A 21409-nucleotide genomic window follows, 5' to 3' on the forward strand; every position below is an offset into this window, starting at 1 on the left:
ATTTTTACAATCCAGCTTCTTAGTCCGACACAACACCAAACGTAGGTCAGTACTTAATCCAGCTTAGGCCAATCCAAGCTAATCCAAGACAGTCACAGGACTCAGTCCAATCTATGACAGTCCGCCATACCAAACAATCCCTCAGGGAACTATTTGTGACAGGGCTTTGACTATCCTTCTGATACATTTTTACCAGGAAATTGAATGAAGCTTGGCAGCTGGATCTTAAAAAGACAGGTCTTGACTCTTGACCAATTACTTCCTTGAGCTGTACACAAGAAATGTGGCAAACTCAGACTTGAAATGTCTTTGCTTTGCTTCAGTGCCAAGAATGCCATGACCATTATGGCCCTTTAGGTGCATTTGGAAATTGTATCATGGGCTTCTTCAAGCATGTACCCAAAAATTTCTTTTGTTTTGTTTTCTGTTTTGTTTTGTTTTTTTTTTGGTTTTAATTTGCCACAACGTAGTTTGTTTTGATTAGTATTTGATTTTATTCCCATGATGATTCCAATGCTTCATTACATTAAATAGAGGTCATGATGTATGTCATGTTATATAACAATCATAAACTCTTAAGACACAAGAAAAAATAATTATTTCCACTTTGTCAAGGTGTTTTCTATAATTTTTATAGCAGCAAAACTTTTTTTTGGTTGTTGCCAAAGTTAGGAAGGGGGAGGGGAAAACTCACACACACACGGGTGGGAATTGAACTCAGAATCACCTAAAAGCACGCCAAAGACCTGACCAATCTAACTAACACCCAATTGATTAATAGCAACTCAACTTTACAAAGCTGAAGTTGCAGCATGCATAAATATTTGGTTGAAAACCCAGATAATATTTTTTTTAAAAAAATAAGAAAAGGAAACAAATAAAATTTAATAGTAAGGATTATAATATGGTAGACTATATAGTTGATATACTAAATAAAGAAATGAAAAATAAATATGAGATTAGTGGGATGACTAATCATAACACTTGATATTAAAGAGATGAAATTTAAAAATGATTAGTGGGTCAACCAAACCAAGCCACGTAATAAATCCAGATATTCCATGTCTTCATTTCATAAGAGGCAAATACAAGACTTGGTCAATTTCTTTGTAACATTCCAAATTTCAAAGCTTCAAAGCCTTCATTCTTTCATTCAATAACTTATCAAAATCACATTCCAATTCAAAAATCATTTTACATCTCTGCCCTAATTCCCAAATACACAACAGAAGCAGGCAGGCAGGCAGAGGCAGGGCACAAGTTGCAGCAGTAAAATAACAGAAATCAAATGAAATGAAGTGAGGAAGAAGACCAGAAAGCCCCAAATCCCTCTCCGAAAAAAGAAAAGAGCAGCCAGAAAATGGAGAATGGTCACGATTGGAAAATTGCTGAGAAATTCTCAGGTTTGACGATTGCAGGCGCTGACCCAATTCGTTCTTCAAACAACAGCACCAGCAATCAAGAAGGAAACTTGCTTCAGGTCATGAAAGCCATGGAAGCTGCAGAGGCCACAATCAAGCAACAGGTTGAAGAGAACATCCGATTGAGGACCCAGCTCGAACACAAGATGCTCGAGCTCCACAGATACAAGCTCCACGAATCCATGCCCACCCAAATGACGCCTTCTGTTGATCCGTGGGCCCAGCGCCTCCATGGATCTCATGATCAAGCTCATCAACCAGTTGCTCATGTCGACAATCAAATCGATAGGATTGCAAATCCCGCGCAGACTCATAGAGAATCAGAAACCCGAGAAACCCAATTGGGTAGCAGCGAGATCAATGGAGCCATGAAGGTCGTTCGAGTTTCTGGTAATCAGGCAGCTGCAGAAAACGCCAGCAGTGGCATCTCTCGGTTGTCTTCACCGTCCACAACGACGTCGCTTTCTCCGGGAAGGTCGAGCACCGAAGGGGAATATGATCCTCAGCGTGTCAATTTTTCTGGACATGGGTTGATGCCATTGAATGAAAGAAACAACCCCAGCAACAGCCTGTGGAAGAAGGATCTGGTTGTTAAGGTTCATGAACATGAACAAGAGATTATGCAATTGCGAAAGCATTTGGCGGATTATTCGATCAAAGAAGCACAAATTCGAAACGAAAAGTATGTGCTGGAGAAGCGCATTGCTTATATGCGTTTGGCATTTGATCAGCAGCAGCAGGACCTTGCTGATGCTGCATCAAAGGCTTTGTCTTACAGACAGGACATTATTGAGGAAAACATTCGGCTCGCTTATGCCGTGCAGGATGCACAGCAGGAGAGATCGACGTTTGTTTCCTCTTTGCTGCCAATTCTGGCTGAGTACTCATTGCAGCCTCCGGTTCCTGATGCACAGTCCATTGTTGGTAATGTCAAGGTTCTGTTTAGGCATTTGCAGGAGAAGTTGCTTCTTACTGAGTCCAAATTGAAGGAGTTGCAGTATCAGTTAACGCCTTGGCGATCAGATTCGAATCAGCAGCCTAATAACATTAGCATTGCTGCGCCTCCTTCACCACCACCTCAGTCCATTGGTGGTGGAGCATTGCTAAATGTGAGCAGAAATGGGCTTGAAATGGTTCCTCAGAATCAGCCAACATATTCTTCCAATGGTGGAAGAGTGCCAGCTTCTGCTTCTGATACTCAGACAACCGCGGATTGGGATCATCATCCTCAGAGTGGTTTCGGTGGTGGTGCCCCCAACAATGTGGAAACCAATGACTTGGGATTGGGGAGTTATTCACCTGTTCCAAGCAGGACATCAGCAGGCCAAGATCAAGATGTTCCTGTTAATCTTGCTGTTACTCAAGGTGATACACAGCGAGTAAATCATTATAGTGGAGGGACAAGCAATAGACAGGTCACCTTTCGTGATCCTGTTGGGAACACACAGAGAGAGATGGATGATCAATATGCAGAGGGAAACCAGAATGACAGAGAAACCTCATCCAATTGGAGTGCAGGGAACTCTCCTTACACATCCCCACTTAACGATTCCAGCTCCCCGTATCCTCATTATCTACCGCCGGTTCTCGAAGAGGGTGGTTCATCTTCATATTCAGAGGCTGCAGATGATGATCCATTACCAGCTATAGAGGGCCTCCAAATTTCGGGTGAAGCTTTTCCGGGGCATGAACTTCAAGTCAGCGGGTACTCTATCAATGGAACAACCAGTTGCAACTTTGAGTGGGTGCGCCACATGCAAGATGGATCTGTCAATTACATTGATGGAGCAAAGCAACCAAACTATCTTGTAACTGCTGATGATGTCGATACATACCTTGCTATCGAAGTCCAGCCTCTGGATAACAGGAAGCGCAAGGGAGAGCTTGTAAAGGTGTTTGCCAATGAGCACAAGAAGATCACTTGTGATGCTGAAATGCAAGGCCAGATAGAGAAGATTCTTTCTAAGGGTCAGGCTTCATTTAAAATATTTCAGTTCGCTGGATATCTTGACATTTGGGAACCTGCTACATTGGCCATTAAGAGGGGAGCTTACAGCATTAAGGGCAGTGGAGGACCTAGTGGAAGTGGTGGTGTAGTTACAGAGAAGTTTTCGCCGAACACATTTGTCACAATTCCTTATGGAGGTCCTGCAGAATTCATAATAGTTAGCGGCTCGGATGGTGGTGGTGGTGGTAATGAGTATCTCTTAAGAGCAGACAATGAAAGCTGTTCTAGAGATACAGTTGTGCTCACATTAAGATTATTTATCCATAGGGCTGATGTGAGAAAAAACTCGAGGAGAGGGAAAAAGATGTTATTTTTTTAACAAGTAGCTGTTCCTGTTAGGCTCAGCATTCAGCAAGACTCTCTGTTGTTATTTGTTTTAGAGTCTGGGTGTCCATTACATATTTGGGGTGTTGGGTGTGCAGTTGAAATCTCAATTTGAGTAGCGTTGTGAGAAATTTTTGACTGAAATTGATGGCCTCATCTTTGCTCATTATTCTTTGTGGATGCCAATGACAAGCTCTGAGAAACCCACCATTGAAGGCCCAATGTTCTGTTTAATGGTCCCAAAATTTAAACATGATCCATTCCTGCCAAAAGAATTTAAAAAATCCAAAGCATCTAGTATTAGTACTTTTTTGACCATGCATGCAGAAACTTCAAAATATTCAAGCCTGCATTAGACCATCATCATCCTGGAAGTTAATTTTGGTGTAACAGTATCACATATACAATCACTGGCCACTTATCTTTTCCCTACTTTTACTCTAGTAGCTACAAGTTTTCCAATGTTCATTGAAAAACTATTTCAATTTTTATATAATCTGACTGTTTCTGTGGGAAAATTGCATGCCAACACAGCTATGAATAATACCTCGAATAAATTACATGGTGCAAGATTTGCAATTAATTGCATCTCATCGAGCCTCAGGCAACGTTATGATAGAGTCGTAGGTTGAAGATGGTTCGTTCTTACTTGAAGATGTTAAGTTCTTACTTGAAGAAGAATCTGCTTCAGACGAATATTTTCCACCAAAGAAACCTGGTTTTTTGGGTTGAGGCAAGGGACACTCATCACCAAACATCAGAATCACGGATGACATGGTTGGCCTGTCTACAGGAAGCTGTTGCACACATAAAAGACTAACATGTATGCAACGCAAGAGTTCGGATAGAGTGCATGAGTCCCTTAAGCTTTCATCAATCAACTCTAAAGACCTCCCTCCTTTCCACAATCTCCATGCCTAAGGCACGTAATATGTTTGTTAGTCACAAGATCAAACACACGTATATGAGGTCTTTGATGGAGACTACTCACATGTCCGATGAGGTTAAGGTTGTCATCCGGATCATAAAATCCTCTACTTCTCTTCCCGCTTACTATCTCCAACATTAAAATTCCAAAGCTAAAAACATCTGATTTTACAGAGAATTGACCATCAATGGCATATTCTGGTGCCATATAACCACTGTGATATTAACAAGAAACAAAACACATTTGATAAGAAACTATTAGATGATAATTAAAATGCTATATGAGAAGAAACAATAGATATTTATAAAAATACCCAATCCTAGACATGTATTTATAAAAATACCAAATCCTAGACATGTATTTATAAAAATACCCAATCCTAGACATGTATTTATAAAATTACCCAAGCACTATTTAAACATAGAAACATACCCAAAATGGGTTTTGGGTATGTGTGTAATGATGGGTTTTGGGTATGTTTATAAATGGGTTTTGAGTGTGTGTAATGATGAGTTTTGGGTATGTTTATAAAGTGTTTTGGGTGTTGGGTATTTTTATAATTTCAGCCCCCATTTTGGGTATTTTAGTGTAACTCCCAAGAAACAAATCATTTGAACTTCGAAAATAGAATGTAATAAGGAGAGTTATAATGGATACTTACTAGGTCCCAACCACGTTTCTTGTAACTCCTTCAGTCTGATCTCCTCCAAATGTTCTAGCCAAGCCGAAATCTGATATTTTTGGGTTCATGTCCTTATCAAGTAATACATTACTTGCTTTAAGATCTCTATGGATAATCCTCAGTCTGGAATCTTGATGAAGATAGAGAAGTCCCCTAGCGATCCCACGGATAATGTGGAACCGTTGCGACCAATCTAACAATCTTATTTGAGTTTTATCTGCAAGTTTTAATTGAAGTTACTCCAATTTGAAATCCCAAATGAACAAGCTGAACAGTTTTAGAACCTAAAAATGACTAGTAAAACTATTTTTAACAGTATATAGTAAGTTTTAAGGATCCTAACCAAAAATGTAGAAGTCCAAGCTTTTGTTGGGAAGATATTCATAGATAAGCAATTTCTCTTCTCCGTCAATGCAACAGCCTAGAAGCCTTACAAGATTCCGGTGCTGAAGTTTGGCTATTAGTAGTACTTCATTTTTGAACTCATTTAGCCCTTGTCCTGAACTTTGCGAGAGCCTCTTCACAGCAATTTCTTGCCCATCTTCTAGTCTACCCTGAAAATTCTCATTAGGAAAAGGATTATAAAGTTTCAGATGAAAAAAAACTGCTTCATTGTTCTTTACAGTTCTTATGCCTACATCTAGGAAACTTACCTTGTATACAGGTCCAAAACCACCTTCTCCAAGCTTCCTGGTGAATGAAAAGTTATCAGTGGCAATGACTATTGTTGACAGACTAAATAATGGTAGCTCCAGGTCGGCTTCCTGTCCTTCATTGTCCTGACCCATCATTCCATTCTTCCTAATTTTCTCTAAAAAAATAAAGAAGATCAACTACTCCCCAAGTATGATGAATGAGAAGCAAAATATGAATACATTTATAGTAATTACAAATCAAATGACCATATAATTAAAATATAAAAGCAGTGTATCTTTTGTGTTTTCCTATTCTGTACTCATGCATTCATTCTCTTAAAAGGGTCACTGTTCCACTCAGGTAACTGAGCCTATACAACAAATAACTGCAAACTTAAGGAATCTAAATCCACACGAGTATATGAGTTTAATCTGCCCTGAAGCAAATGTCATGGGGAATGGATAGCGCATGATTCAGTACACCATGCTATGGTTGGAAGCTAAATACACCATCTAAAGAAAAGAGATCATTGGTAAAGTCAAATGAGCAGCACTTGATGCAGACGTAGGATGGAACCTAGAAATATTATATAATTATCAATTAAGAAAAATGCTTGATTTGAAGTCAACACAAACTGGAATAACAAGAACCAACCTCTAGTCTTCTATACAAAAAGAAGTCCTGGGTGGCCTTTTTTTATTGTTTGATCATTGTGTGATTGAAATTCATGAAGTGTGTATTAGTTTCATGAAGGCAGCCTCAAAATTCAGACAGTGGCTTGGTATTTTTGGCTGGTGACAACGTTCAAAAGTGGAATTCATTTCTAAAGCATTGAAAGTTGAGATTAAATGAAAACACATAAAAAAAAATTCTTGCTCAGAATACTGCATTGCAGAATACCTTATTGAATAACACTAAGGTAAAATGGCAATAGTTTTACAAAGTTGAAGGTCATAGAAGAACTAGTACCTTTGAACTTTGTCCTCTTTCTGCGAATGCAATAAACAGCTAAGAGTGTCCCAGAAACAACTGAAGCAACAGCTACAACTATCACGGCTATCTTTGTCTTAGGCCAATTCGCCTCTTCATAGTTAATTTCAACAGAGCAAGAAAACTACTGTTAAATGACAGCTAGAATGACAAATATGAGCAGAACATAAAACAAGTGAAATGATCAAAAGTTTACAGAAAATTATGGTTTTATCAGGCAATACACAATTATTGGCTTAATGATTGAGCCCATAAAAAGAAAATGATTAATAATTTAACATTAGTAGCGCACTTCATTATTTACTGAGGAGAAAAAGAAAATCTGTTGCACATACTTAATCCTGAAGCAGGCATTTGAATATACAGATCCTGTCCACCATCTAAGAGCTCTCTGATGTTCATCAGATTACCAAACCAGATGGTGCAGCCACTGCCTCCTGCTTTGACACTGGAGCTTGCGTAAGCCATACAAGAACAGTTGTTCAAGCAAATTTCCCTGCATTCCCTGAGACTCAAAGTTTGGTTGACCCAGGAATTTGTGATGTCTGGCAACTTTAGCTCAGGATATTTGATAAACTCATGTTTATTTTGGCAGCTCAAAGGTTCAGTACGCACACAACCTTCTTGGTGTTCTCCAAAGTTCCATTTTTCTAGTGCTTTGGGCTTGAAGCCTTTGAAGCAACTACAAACTGGGGATTTAGTAATGGTACATATTCCATTGGGTCCACAAAATCCATTGCTGTCACAGGAGTCTCCTGAAGTTGATGTGTCATGCTCTACCCTTGACGCCAATAGACTCCTGCAAGCCCTAGTCTTTACATTCCATTCAATCTTCATACCCTGAAACAACTTATCAGAGTGAGAGTCAAAGCTTTGCCACAAGTAGTTTTCTGAGTTTCCATCTTTGGCTTCTCTTAGGACAAGATTGCCAGAATCCAAGAGCTGCAAAATCGGATTCCTGGGTTGTCTGGACAAATTTATTGACCAAGCAACAGTCTGATCTTGGCTTAGAAGGACAACACTGCCCGTGCTGTTTATCATCAAAATCCCAGATGAACCATTAATGGGGTTTTGCTGGTTTGCAACCCAAGTGACATTTGTGAATAATGAAACAGAACTCTTGTGCCAAATTCCCAAGAAGCTGTTTTTGGAGTCAGGAGCTGGTTGACTGAAAAAACCCAATTCAAAACTGCCATGTTTGGAAATCAAGGTGTTACCATCTCTAAGGGATTGGGATTGAGTAATGGCATCAGCTGCAGTTGAGGTTTTGATGAAAAAGAGGGACACATAAATTCCAATGAACATGAATGAAAAAATACTGGCCATTGTTTTCTTTCTAGTCTTGGAGTTCTACATCATCTATGCCTGCCTGCCTGCCTGCCAGCCTACTACTAAGTAGAATCTTTACAAGTCCAAGATTCTTAGATGGGTAGATGCATAGAAAGATGATGTAGAATTGTATCCAGAAGGGGGCATAATGCCATTGACCGCCATCCACAGATTTGTTGACTTTTGTGGTCCACAAAAATGAAAAAAACACGGCTTGGCCCCACAGATCGAAGTTTAGCGGCTGACGGGCCAACCCGGGAATTGGAAAAATTATATTCTTTGCAAATATACATGCGTAATACTACTTAAAATGAAACTGGAAAGAGTAAAGTAAGTCACTGTCCATCAGATTCTGGAGCCTCAACTCAGACAATAATAGGAAGAAAGCCGAAGTTGTAACCCAAATAAATAAAAAAACAGAGAGAGAGAGAGAGAGAGAGGGAGAGACCTGCAATTCCTTCTTTTCCAGGAGAAGAGAAGACCCAAGAAGATTGTTGAGGTGAAGGAGACGGAGAAGTTTGGGGGGTTCATGGCGCGAAGGGTCCCATACGGTACACAAGTGCATTTGGGCCAAAAAGGAAGTCAAGCGAAGTGGTCACAGTGGACACGTGGGCCCTTTGATTTTATTGGGTAGTCAAATCTCACAGAAAGTCAGAAATGAAAGGGATTAAATTGACGGGGATGAAATTCCTAACTCATTTATGAACTTGTTGTGAAATTATTGCAAGATAGAAATAAGTAGAGTATCGTTCCCACGAAGACTGTAATTTTCTATTAATTACCAATTATGATTAATTCAAAAGTTTATCTGAACAATTGATTAAGAAGATTGATTGATTTAAGTAACCTAAAACAATTATGAAAAATAGCAATTTAATTAATGATAGAAAATTAAGATGATGAGACACTAGAGCATCCGATTTCACCATAACCAATTCCACTTAATTCTTATAGCCAATTAACCCTAATTACTATCCATGTTGACAGTTGGTTTCTCCTAATTCATTCGATATCCCCTCTCGGGCTCAACCAAAAGTATTCTTAATTAACAACTCATTCTCTCTCGAGCAACAGATTTAGAAAATCAAGAACCCATTAAGTTCTATGAGAACCTGCAAGAAAACTGCATGAGTCATGTTAGTCCCTCTCGGGCACTCATTCAAGTCATGGTATTTGTTACAAGAAGCAAACACCAAACATCTCCTCTCGGTCTCCGCTTGGATCATCAATTAAATATTAGCTAGATATTTAAATCATTAAGAACAGTAACAAATACTCAACATGGGATAATAATCAGGAATTAATATAACTATAAAAATTAAGTATTCATGGTTAGGCTACATCGTAGCCCTAGCAAGGGAAATTAGTTCATGACAAAAGAAAATATAAACAAGAGAATTATTGTCATAAAACCGATTTGGCAGATGGATTTGATCTTCGGAGTCTCCACAGGAACACCTTCGAAAGCTCCTCAAGTAGTGCAGCAGCAAATCCTTGGCTCTCTCTGATGTTTCTTTGGGTGTATGAAAGTTGGTGGAAAAGTATGGTATATGGGAGGGATGGTCTAAAGAGATCCTTAGGGTGACCTTATATAGTGTAAAACAACTAAACCCTACTCTTAAAAGGTCTGGAAAAACTCTCCTAAAGCAAAACAAAATCCCAAACAATTAAGGAAACAAATTAGGAAAGAATCCTTCTTTGACTTGGAAACACGTCAGCCAACTTGCACGCACGTTTTGAGGTCGTTCCAATTCCTAGTAAATTCTGGAAAAATATGAGAAACGTAGCTTTATGTCTAAGCTTTCCAGGCATATATTACACGCCACTAGGAAAAATCGGAAAGGTCTTCAAATCTTCAATCTTCAACAGCAGTGCAGTTCTGACGGGATTTCAACTTAGGCTGTCTTGACTTGCAAGTCTGGAGCATTTGGCTTGGTAGAAAATTATGAAACTTTGATACAATGATCTTCAATGCCTTAGATTTCTTCTCCAATTGGCCTTGTGCTAAAATTCATTCGAAAAGTCGATTTTCAGTCGAAATCCTTCCAAGAGTGCAGAATAGCTGAAAATAAGGAAAGTAAGGTAATAATGCTATTTTAAATTAACTTTCCCTACAAAAACCAAATAAAAGAGATATAAAAATATAGTAAATAATGCACTTATCAGAACTTAATAAAAAATCTACGGAGTTGACTGAATGATTAAACGCCTGTGACACCTGATGGACTTGAAGAGTTACATGAATGGCTGAGGACTAAAATGTAAGTTCATAGATTATTGGTAACTACAGGCATTAACTTGTTTTTTATACAAGCCATAGTTTAAATTGTTCTAATCTATGAGGCGGGGTACATGTCCCGGTAAATTGGCCTAACTCATGTTTGTTAGGCGAGAGAAACTCTCATGTAACGGGGATATCATTTTTTACTATCTCGGCCAATAACACAATGATATGTGAAAAAATTAGACATTAACATTTTAGATTAATCATCGTATCCCTTAAAACAGCTGTTGTAAGCCCACAATACATTTGCAGCACATCATCAGGCTAGCTGGTTGAGACATGTTGAATTGGGAAGATATCTAGTTTTGGTAAGTACTGGTAACTTCAATATTGAGTGCATTGTAGCAGGTAAAGATTGATATTTAGCCCTTGAAAAAAAAAAGTTACAAAAGGAGTGACTTAGCTTGGACAGTAGAAAGATCTATGCATGGAATGTATGATAAACAACACTTCATATATTTTTTCTGCATCAAATCTTTGATATGCATAGAATGTATGCCATTCATTGCAATTGGTTTAACATTCATAACAAAAGGGATATTTTCTGTTTTCATTTTCTTGCTGCTTTAGCTGATTTATTAGTGATTCTATTATAAGTTATACAAGTAGGATCTCTACAGCTGTTCTTGTTAGCCTCCATTACATGTTTGGCTGTTGGGTGTGCAGATGAAATTTGTATCCCCTGACTGGGACTGAGAGCTAATATTGATGGCCCATCCTTCCTTGCTCATGATCATTCTATGCCAATCACAAGCTTTGAGAAACACATCATTGAAGGCCCAAAACTGTTTAATGCACCCAAATCTGCAGCATGATCCATTCCTGCCAAGCTTTTTTAGACCGGTGCTTGCAGAAACTCCAACTATCAAGCTTCAAACAGAACATGAGCCTCGAAGTGGAAGCTATAATGTTACATTTACTCCAAGGTGCATTCAAAAAAAATATTCCATGTGTTAATATAATTTGACTGCTCTGCAGGAAAATTGCACTGCAACACTGTTATCAATAATACCTCGAAAAAGTTACATGGTATAAGATTGAATCTTATCGAGCCTCCAGCACGGTTATGGTAGAGTCAAAGGGTGAAGATGTTTTGTTCTTACTTGACGAAGAATCTGCTTCAGATGAATATCTTCCACCAAAGAAACCTGGCTTTTTGGGTTGAGGCAAGGCGCCCCCATCACCTAACATCAGAATCACAGATGACATGGTTGGCCTGTCTTCAGGAAGCTGTTGCACGCATAAAAGACTAATGTGTATGCAGTGCAAGACTTCTGATAGAGCGCATGAGTCGCTTAAGCTTTCATCAATCAACTCTAGAGACCTCCCTCCTTTCCACAATCTCCATGCCTAAGAGGCACATGATATATATTTTTATCAGCCACAACATCAAACACAGGTAAATGAAGAATTTGATGGAGAATACTCACATGTCCAATGAGGTTAAGGTTTTCATCCGGATCATAAAATCCTCTACTTCTCTTCCCACTTACTATCTCCAACAACAAAATGCCAAAGCTAAAAACATCTGATTTTACAGAGAATTGGCCATCAATGGCGTATTCCGGTGCCATATAACCACTGTAGTATTTATAAGAAACATAACAAATTAATTTAAAAGCTAGTAGATAATAAGGAGAGATGTAATGGAGCAAGAAGCAAAACACATTAGTTAAGAAACTAATAGATCATAAGCAGAGATGTTCTACGTACTTACTAGGTTCCAACAACATTTCTTGTAACTCCTTCATTCTGATCTCCTCCAAAAGTTTTAGCTAAGCCGAAGTCGGAGATTTTTGGGTTCATCTCCTTGTCAAGTAAAACATTACTTGCTTTAAGATCTCTATGAATAATCCTCAATCTTGAATCTTGATGCAGATAGAGAAGACCCCTGGCAATCCCACAGATAATGTGGAAGCGTTTTGACCAATACAACAGTCTACCTTGAGTTTGATCTAGCAAGTTTTAATTCATGTCACTCCAATTTGAGATCTCATAAGTAAAACTGATATCAAAAGTATATAGTAAGATATAAAAAGGGTCCGAACCAAAAATGTAGAAGTCCAAGCTTTTGTTGGGCATGTACTCATAAATCAGCAACTTCTCTTCACCCTCAATGCAACAACCTAGAAGCCTCACAAGATTTCGGTGCTGAAGTTTGGCTATTAGTCGTACTTCGGTTTTGAACTCGTTTGATCCTTGCCCTGAACTTTGTGAGAGCCTCTTCACCGCAATTTCTTGCCCATCTACTAGTCTACCCTGAAAATTCTCATTAGCAAAAGGATTACAGAGTTTTGAGAAAGAAAAAGAAAAACTGCTCCAGTGAGGCTTAAAGTTCTTTTGCTCACACATAGGAAATTTACCTTGTATACTGGTCCAAAACCACCTTCTCCAAGCTTCTTGTTGAATGAAAAGTTGTTAGTGGCAGTGGCTATTGCGGACAGACTAAATAATGGTACCTCCAGGTCTTCTTTCTGTCCTTCATAGTTCTGACTCATTGTTCCATGCTTCCCCATTTTTTCTAATAAGAAGCATGCTAGATATAAGTTACCACAAATTGGAAAGAAACTTCTTGCCCATATTAAGCTAATATCAACAACACTCCCAGATAGCTTTTTTTTTTCTTCTGCGTTTTTTGTTTCTTTTAATCATTATTTGTAATGCAAGTCATTCCATATCCATTAGTTTCACCATGCCTGCCTCAGAATTCAGAGTCACATGAGATGCTGTCAATGTGCCAAAATCTCAGAGTGTTTACTTATGGTGTTCTTAAGCGTAGAAAGTTGAAACTAAATGAGTACACATCAAAGTATTCTTGCTCAGGATATTGCATTGCAGAATGGAGAAGTAACGCCCCTCTTTACAATATCTAATTGAGAAAAGAAAAAAGACAAAGAAGGTGGTGATAGAAGAAATATTACCTTTGAACTTTGAACTCTTACGGCGAATGCAACAAACAGCTAAGAGCGTCCCAGAAACAATGGAAGCTATGGATACAACTATCACTGCAATCTTTGTCTTTCGGCAATTCGCATCTTAGTAGTTTCAACAGGGAAAAACAGTTATTGTTAAATCACAGCTAAAATGAAAAATATGTGAAGAACATAAAGCAGGGGAAATAATATAATGGATTCAGCAGGCAATATGATTAAATAAATACATAATGGAGAACCTAATTATTCATTGATGACAAAAGAAAAACCTGTTGCACATACTTAGTTCCGAAGCAGGTATTCGAATATACAGATCCTGCCCACCACCAGCCAAAAGCTTTCTAATGTTGATAAGATCACCAAACCAGATGGTGCAGCCACTGACTTCTCCTTTGATACCGGAGCTTGAGTAAGCCATACAAGAACAGTTGCTCAAGCAACTTGCTCTGCATTCCATGAGGCTCATACTTAGATTGACCCAAGAATTTGTGATATCTGGCAATTTCACTGCAGCATATTTCATAAACCCAACTTTAATTTGGCATTTCAAAAGTTCAGGCCGCACACAACCTTCTGTATATTCTCCCAAGTTCCAATTTTCTGGTCTTTTGGGCTTGAACCCTTTTAAACAACTGCAGACTTGTGAATTACTAATGTCACACATTCCATTGGCGCCACAAAGGCCATCGTTGTTACAGTAATCTCCTGAAGTTGATGCTAATAGACGCTGGTAAACCCCAGTATGTAAGAAACCCAATTGAAAGCTGCCATGTTTGAAGATCAAGTTGTCAGCTGCAGTTGAGGTTCTGCAGAAAATGAGGAACACATGAATTCCAATGGAAATGAATGAAAGAATTTTGTCCATTGTTTTCTAGTCTTGGACTAGTATGCCTACTAATTTCAATTCACAACTGCAGTGTCTTTAACGTGAACAAGTTGCAGATGAAAATTATAGCTAGATGGAGACATTGTGAAGGAGCCTAAGGGCATAGACCTCAACCACAAGTTAGTTGACTTTTTGACCCACAAAATGATGAAAACAGATTTCTTTGCCTGAAAAAACGAGCTAGAAGTTGGTGGGGCAGTTTGTCAACATGTGATTTGATTAATGTGGTTGCCGCATGTGTAATTCCAGGGACTATTGGACCCAAAAATTATAAAAAAGTTGGAAGAGTAAAAGCAAATGTTATTTGAACTGTATGCCAAAGAAAGGCATCCAAAAAATTCAAAGGCAACTAGAACGAATGGCAAAGAAAGCAACGATGTTGAAACGTTAAGATTGGCATCCCAGCAACTGAAATGTCAAGAATATAATTTTATTAAAAACAGTCTGCAGGTTGCGTGGACAATTTTAATTCTTTTCCTCTGTTATAGTCAAGTGGCAAGTTAAAGTATTGTATAATATGTGCAAGGGAGTCAAGTTTCAAATAAACCTCCCCTCTCCTTCTGGCCTTCCTTGTACTTAAAACAAATATTTGCTAGGGTCTCATTGCTGACAAATGATGTGCTGTAATATGCTGCAAGCTGCGCTACCTGCCTGAAATCGAGGACGAAGTGCCAAGAGTTTTGGCATGTCCTCTGGAGTCTTGACCTGATTGATAACCTACAGAACGTGTCTTACATTTGCAATTGGAGACAGTTATAGGCACTAACTTTTTAGATTTATCACCATAAACCATAGAAACAACTTTGTATGTCCACATTACATTTGCAGCACAGAACTGCTTGTAGCTGGTTGGGGCAGGGTGAATTGGGCAAAAATCCAGTCTTGGTTTGATTATGGACAAGTAGAGGGAAAAAGGCACTGATTATTTCAATATTGAGTACATTGTAACAGTTAAAATTTGACAACAAGGTCTATTGTAACTTGGGCATTGGAAGACTTAAACATATATACAATGTATGACAAACAACACTGCATAAATTTATATGATCTAATGATCCTTAACGAGGCTCGAGTTGTGTAATGGTTAAACCATTAGAAGATGGTTTGTTGTTAATTAGGGGAAACTCTCCGTTGAGTAAATCCTTTTCTGGAACAAATCCTGGTTCTTTGGGCTCAGGCAAGGCATTTTCACTACATAACATCTGAACTACAGACGACATGGTTGGCCTGTCCTCAGGCTGTAGTTGCACACATAACAGACTGACATGGATGCATCGCAGTACGTCTGATAGAGTGCACGAGTTCCCAAACCCTTCGTCAATCAGCTCTAATGGCCTTCCTTCTTTCCACAATCTCCATGCCTAAAACATGTTGAACATATTTGTCATTCATTCTTTTAATATACATAAGAAAAAAGAAATCTTGGGCTTGAACTTACTGGTTTAACTTACGTTTCCAATAAGATTCAGGCGGTGGTTCAAATGATAGAACCCTTTGCTTTTCTTTCCACTTATTATCTCCAGCAGTAAAATACCAAAGCTAAAGACATCAGATTTCACTGAGAATTGCCCTTCAGTAGCATATTCAGGTGCCATGTAACCACTATATATGGAAAAGATCATTGAAACAAATTAAGCAATGTTAAATTACAAACAAAAGGAGAATTGTATAGTATGCAAAGAAAATGCCAGAAATACTTACTATGTTCCAACCACTCTGTTTGTATTTCCTTCAGTTTGATCTCCACCAAAAGTTCTAGCAAGACCAAAATCTGAGATCTTCGGGTTCAAGTCTCTATCAAGTAAAACATTACTTGCTTTGAGATCTCTGTGTATAATCCTCAGTCTGGAATCCTGATGAAGATAGAGAAGTCCCCTAGCAATCCCACAGATAATTTGGAAGCGCTGAGGCCAATCTAACAATTTACGTCGTGCTTCATCTGGAAAGTTTTAAACTTGAATTCTCAGAGGAGTATTGTACAGTAGGCTAGTCCCACTACACTATCAGAATTTCAAGGGATCAAACCAAAAACAAAGTCCAACTAGATTCAGAATTTTAAGGGAACAAACCAAAAAGGAAGTAGTCCAAGCTTTTGTTGGGCATGTATTCATAGATCAGCAATTTCTCCTCTCCCTGAATGCAGCAACCAAGAAGCTTTACAAGATTTCGGTGTTGAAGTTTGGCAATCAGTATTACTTCATTTTTGAACTCCTTTATTCCTTGTCCAGAACTTCTTGAAAGTCTCTTGACTGCAATTTCTTGACCATCTACGAGTCTACCCTGAAGATTATTCATATTTGCAGAAAGATGGTGATGTCCCAAATGAAGCAAGTGCTTCCTCAAACTATGGTTCTTATACTAGCAGATTAAAAACTACCTTGTATACAGGTCCGAAACCGCCTTCACCAAGCTTATTGTTGACTGAAAAGAAATTAGTGGCACCCTCTATTGTTGTCAAGTCGAACAATGGTAGCTCCAGATCTTCATCTTTCTGTTCTTCAATGTCTTGACCTTATATAACCAATAAAAAGTAAAAACTATCAGTCATTATAGCTACTCTTGTTCAAGATAATGAACTAGTGATTCTATTACAATTAGTAGGAAAATCTTCCTGCAAGTTTTTGAAGATAAATATGGCTCTAATTCTATCACTGCAAAGGCGGTTAGAGTGGGTAATCTTACCTTTGACATTTTTCCTGCCTCTGGCTTTGAGAATGCAACAATAGCCAACTAAGAGCATCCCAAGAATAAGGGCAGAGGCAGATGCAATAATCACAGCCATCTTCCACTTCTCATCTTCCCCTCCTTCATGGATGATTTTGTTGGAGACAGTATGCAGACATAGTTAAAATCAAGACAAAACTTACACATAACAGAAAAGGGACATTTTAATTCATAAAGATCAAATTGGAACATCCATAAGTTCATACCTAGTTCTGAAGCAGATATCTTGATATATATATCCTGGTCACCACCTGGCATTTGCTTGATATCGACAAGATCATCGAACCAGATGGCACAACCACTGCCTCCTCCTCTCACATCCAAGTTTGTATAAGCCGAACAAGAACAATTAGATAAGCATTTGGCCCTGCATTCCTTGAGATTCATGCTTTTATCTACCCAACTATGCGTAGTATCAGGCAATTTCAACCCGGGATACGTGGCGAATCCATCATTCTTGCAGTTCAATGGCTTCCTGCGCTTACAGCCTTGTGAAAACTCATTTAAGTTCCAGTTCTCCGGTGATCTAGGACTGAACCTATCCAAACATTGACAAATTGGGGATGAACTAAGAACACAATTGCCATTACCACCACAGTGGCCATAACTATCACAAGGGTCTCTTGGAAACGATGCATAAATTGTCCAATTTCGGTCTGCTTCGGACCAAATCCACTCCTGTCGATACGGCGGCGACGTGGTTTGGTTCATCATCATCCTTCCAAGTGCAGACTTATTCACCATGTGGATTGTCATGTAAACCTCATCCTCATTGGAGATGAAGCTGAAGTTCAATGCAGGAAGTGCGTTGGCTGGTTTACCACTGAACAAAACACCATTCCATGGGCCACTTCTCAGGTACTCTTTGGACCCTTTCCACATAACTGGCTCCGGATACTCATGCAGCTCCATTTCCCAGATGAAGTCCCCTGGAGAAGGGTCATCTGGACTTTTCCATGCCGTTAAACGTCGATTAAGTCCGGTCCTCAAGTCCCATCCAAGCTTCATTCCTGGCAACAAAGTATCAGATGGGTAGTCAAAACTCTGCCACAAGTAGTTTTCTGAGTTTGCATCTTTCTCATCTCTGAGGACAAGATTGCCATTATCCAGGAGCTGCAGGACAGGGCTCTGGCTCTGGGACTGTTTTGATGAATTTGTAGACCAAACAGTCTGGTTGTTGTTGTTGTTGACAAGGACAAGATTGCCTGTGCTGTTGATCATTAAGCTGCCAGTGGAACCATTGATTGGAGTTTGCCTGTTTGCAACCCAAACAACAGTTGGAATTGGGATGTTCTTGTACCAAATTCCCAAGTAGCGGCTCTTGGACATGCCTGGACTGAAAAAACCCAGCTCAAATATTCCACCCGGAGACGAAACCAATGACTTGCCATCACTGAGGGACTGAGATGAAGTAATGGTATCAGCAGCTGATGAAATTCTGCTCAGAGAAAAGAGTAAGCAGATACTGAAAACCAAGAAACAGAGGAGCTCCATTGAAATCTATTTTAGCTTTCTCAGTATCAAGCTTACTGCTTACAAGTTGAAGTATTGATACTATTTGGTGGAGCATTAAGAAGAACCCAAAGACCCAGAACTGCACGCAGTTGACTTGTCTGTAGCAGACATTTTTGGTCCCTTCCCTACCAAGCATTAAAAGCGCACTTCATTTCTTTAACTTTTTCTTACAATGACATAGCAGGCGTAAGAAATCTTTTTCATTATAGTTAGGCTATGGCTTGTATTTAAAAAAAAATCTTAATAATTTTCTTACAATGAAGATTTTGTATATTGAAAATAAAAAGGGAACGTTCCTTGAAATATATATATTTTTTAGGTTTTGTTTTGGATAAATATTACGAAGTGTCCCATGCTTGAAGGGTGAGATTAATCTCTGCTCAGGTTTCGACTTGTTCCTGACTACAAAGTACTTTCAACGGATTTTGAATCCCTGCCATTGAGGCTCTAAGTAGCTCGCCAACTGAAGGTAATAGTTTACCAATCACACCACACCTTGTGATTGGAAGTTGAAAGCTTTGATGTAGCCCGTGGATGGCTTTCAAATTGCAGTAGTCAGGGATATAATTGTGGACTATGCAAGTTGAGGAAAAAACAAGGCGCCTCCTTTTTCCTTTTTTCCACGCTAATATTATAGACTAGAGTAATGCTCTTGGTCAAAGGTTCACTTTAGATCTTGACACTTCTTAATAAGGTGGTTGGCTGATACTTCTATGTATCAACTCCAATATAGTTAGATGTAAAGTTCTTCTAACAAGATACTCGTTCCTCGGATGCAGCAAGAAAATCTTATTTCAATTCAATTTTCTTTAGGTTGGATTTCATTTATTGGTGTAGTCCTTAGTCCAAAGTGTGATACTTAAAACTTAAAATCGAAAGTGCTGATGGGGTTTAGCCCAGTGAAAAGACTCACTTGCAAATCCTTAGTCATATATTCAAACTCTCATAGCACCTTCATAGTGTCTTCGTTAAAGGAGTTTGGACACACATATGAAAGTATGCATACCAAAATAAAATTTTGGTTAAAATTTAGGGACCATTCGTATAATTTGCCCTTCCCCTTAATCAATCATTCATTTAAGCATTGCACATCCTGCACAGTTCTAGTTCATTTTATTATGTTTTCAGGCTCACTCTCAACCTAAATAACTTTATAAAAAAAAATCAATTGTTAGTCGAACTACTTTGTTGCTGAAGTGTCAAGCTAAATAAAGGTAGGTTATTTTATCACCAAAAGCAACTCATCAACAATACGACCTTTTTGTTTGTTTGTATTTTTATCTTCAATATCAATAACCCACTTGGATTATTCTGTGCGAATTTTCAAACCACTACATAATCTGTCATTCTAGAAGAAGAAAAACTTTTGGTCCGACGACGACGTTACTCGTGCGATCACTTTCATGAGCAAACAAGAGTTCCAGCATTTGGGTGTCATCCGGACCTAGGTTGATTTGACTCAGAAATTACTAGGATCCAACCAAACCAAGCTATTCTAGAATGAAGGTTTTGCTGTCATCAGCCTCTTCTTCCAAAAAGACACTACGGTACGTCTAATACACGTGCAAGACTAACTCGTTAAAATTGCAAAAGGAAAAGTTTCTGCACATATATATTTTACTGTAATTTGTCTGTAAGAAAGGAGCCAAGTATTTTCCTTCCGGAAATTCTCGTGTGGTGCACTGTAGAAACTTGGATTGTCAATGGTTTCATTAAGCCTGTTGTTTTTTTCTTGAGTCAAAAAGCTTGTGGAAAACGCATCACATGCCTCTGTAATTTCTAGATTTCCACAGACATTTCATTGCGCCTGTTATTTTTCCTCGAGTCAAAAAGCTATGAGAACAATGACTTGTAAAAATTTATCTAAATCAAATGGACAATGGATTTTGATAATTTGTGGATTGCGATGGGTGCTTCTTTGTTTTTCTCTATAAGTCAACAACCTTCTGGAAAACACACCCCTTAATGGCGGCACATATGCAGTCATAACCTACAAATTAGTCGACAAATTTAATTGGATCCAGTTTCTCTTCTTCAGCTTTTCAGTGAGCCAGAGACTGAAAGGTGTTAGGTTTTATAAATTTATACATATCTAACCTCAAAGTCATAAATGTACGCCATGGCTGAAAAGGCCGGTCACACTCACGGGTCATTCAAAAAGAAGAGGAAGCAGAAGCCTTTCTATGCCCTATTATCACATTGACTTCAGACTTTGGCTTTACTGTGGTACCAGGGTCCGATATTCATGTTTTGGCTTTGGGTTCAAAGTTCACATGTGCTCTTACGTCACTCATTGTGTATTGTAATTTAGTATTTTATTTCATTTTAAGTTGGATACTATAAGATTCTAATTCCAATTTAAAATTTCACTTAGTCATGCTTTAAGATAACCTTACTGCTTCGTTCACAAAGTGTACGTTTGAAAAATAGTTGGTAGCAACCAACAAGAGTTGGTCCAAGTGGAAGGGGCTTGGATCCTTTAAACAAGAGGTCCTGGGTTCGATCTCAGGCGCTTGCGAATAGAGCAGACTCTGTTAGGAGAGGTCCCCGCTTTGCACCTAACCGTACCTCGAGGGATTTAGTTTCTGCAGTTCCGCGGGGATACCCTGGGAAACCAAAACCAAAAAATAAAATAAAATAGTTGGTAGCATGTACATGTAGTATGACATGAATAGCTAAAAGGGTTTCATCACTCAACCTATACATTGTTCAATAAAAGAAACCATTTCGATCTGTAAACTAAGTTACC

At 38.7% G+C, this 21409-nt stretch overlaps 4 protein-coding genes across 7 annotated transcripts; 1 reads left to right on the forward strand and 3 right to left on the reverse strand.

Moving 5' to 3' along the window:
- Positions 1-1360: 1360 nt before the first annotated feature.
- On the forward strand, positions 1361-3922 carry LOC110752213 (uncharacterized). The gene has a single exon (XM_021952818.2). The coding sequence runs from the start codon at positions 1361-1363 to the stop codon at positions 3746-3748; it is 2388 nt and encodes a 795-aa protein (XP_021808510.1). The 3' UTR covers positions 3749-3922.
- On the reverse strand, positions 3878-8906 carry LOC110752214 (G-type lectin S-receptor-like serine/threonine-protein kinase SD1-1). Of its 4 annotated transcripts, XM_021952824.2 has the most exons (9): positions 8767-8906; positions 7325-7829; positions 6969-7082; positions 6017-6174; positions 5707-5917; positions 5343-5580; positions 4745-4895; positions 4301-4670; positions 3878-4016 (listed from the first exon to the last, which is right to left on the reverse strand). In XM_021952824.2, exons 1-8 carry the CDS (start codon positions 8881-8883, stop codon positions 4344-4346), a joined length of 1821 nt encoding a protein of 606 aa, XP_021808516.2. In that variant the 5' UTR covers positions 8884-8906; the 3' UTR covers positions 3878-4016; positions 4301-4343. The 4 variants fall into 4 exon arrangements, with proteins under 4 accessions (XP_021808516.2, XP_021808514.2, XP_021808512.2 ...); XM_021952822.2 differs by having other exon boundaries at positions 5707-5912; positions 6017-6053; positions 7325-8869; XM_021952820.2 differs by having other exon boundaries at positions 7325-8867.
- A 2484-nt stretch (positions 8907-11390) lies between these two features.
- Positions 11391-14548, reverse strand: LOC110752216 (G-type lectin S-receptor-like serine/threonine-protein kinase SD1-1). The gene is made up of 7 exons (XM_021952827.2): positions 13818-14548; positions 13524-13637; positions 12966-13123; positions 12651-12861; positions 12320-12557; positions 12033-12183; positions 11391-11952 (listed from the first exon to the last, which is right to left on the reverse strand). The coding sequence occupies exons 1-7, from the start codon at positions 14398-14400 to the stop codon at positions 11647-11649; spliced, it is 1761 nt and encodes a 586-aa protein (XP_021808519.1). The 5' UTR covers positions 14401-14548; the 3' UTR covers positions 11391-11646.
- Positions 14549-15323: 775 nt separating this feature from the next.
- Positions 15324-18825, reverse strand: LOC110752208 (G-type lectin S-receptor-like serine/threonine-protein kinase At4g27290). The gene is made up of 7 exons (XM_088251779.1): positions 17352-18825; positions 17104-17226; positions 16799-16932; positions 16491-16701; positions 16123-16360; positions 15873-16023; positions 15324-15782 (listed from the first exon to the last, which is right to left on the reverse strand). The coding sequence occupies exons 1-7, from the start codon at positions 18637-18639 to the stop codon at positions 15480-15482; spliced, it is 2448 nt and encodes an 815-aa protein (XP_088107905.1). The 5' UTR covers positions 18640-18825; the 3' UTR covers positions 15324-15479.
- Positions 18826-21409: the final 2584 nt, after the last annotated feature.

This window comes from Prunus avium, chromosome 4 (genome assembly GCF_965620075.1).
Source record: "Prunus avium chromosome 4, drPruAviu1.hap1.1, whole genome shotgun sequence".
NCBI classification, from domain to species: domain Eukaryota; kingdom Viridiplantae; phylum Streptophyta; class Magnoliopsida; order Rosales; family Rosaceae; genus Prunus; species Prunus avium.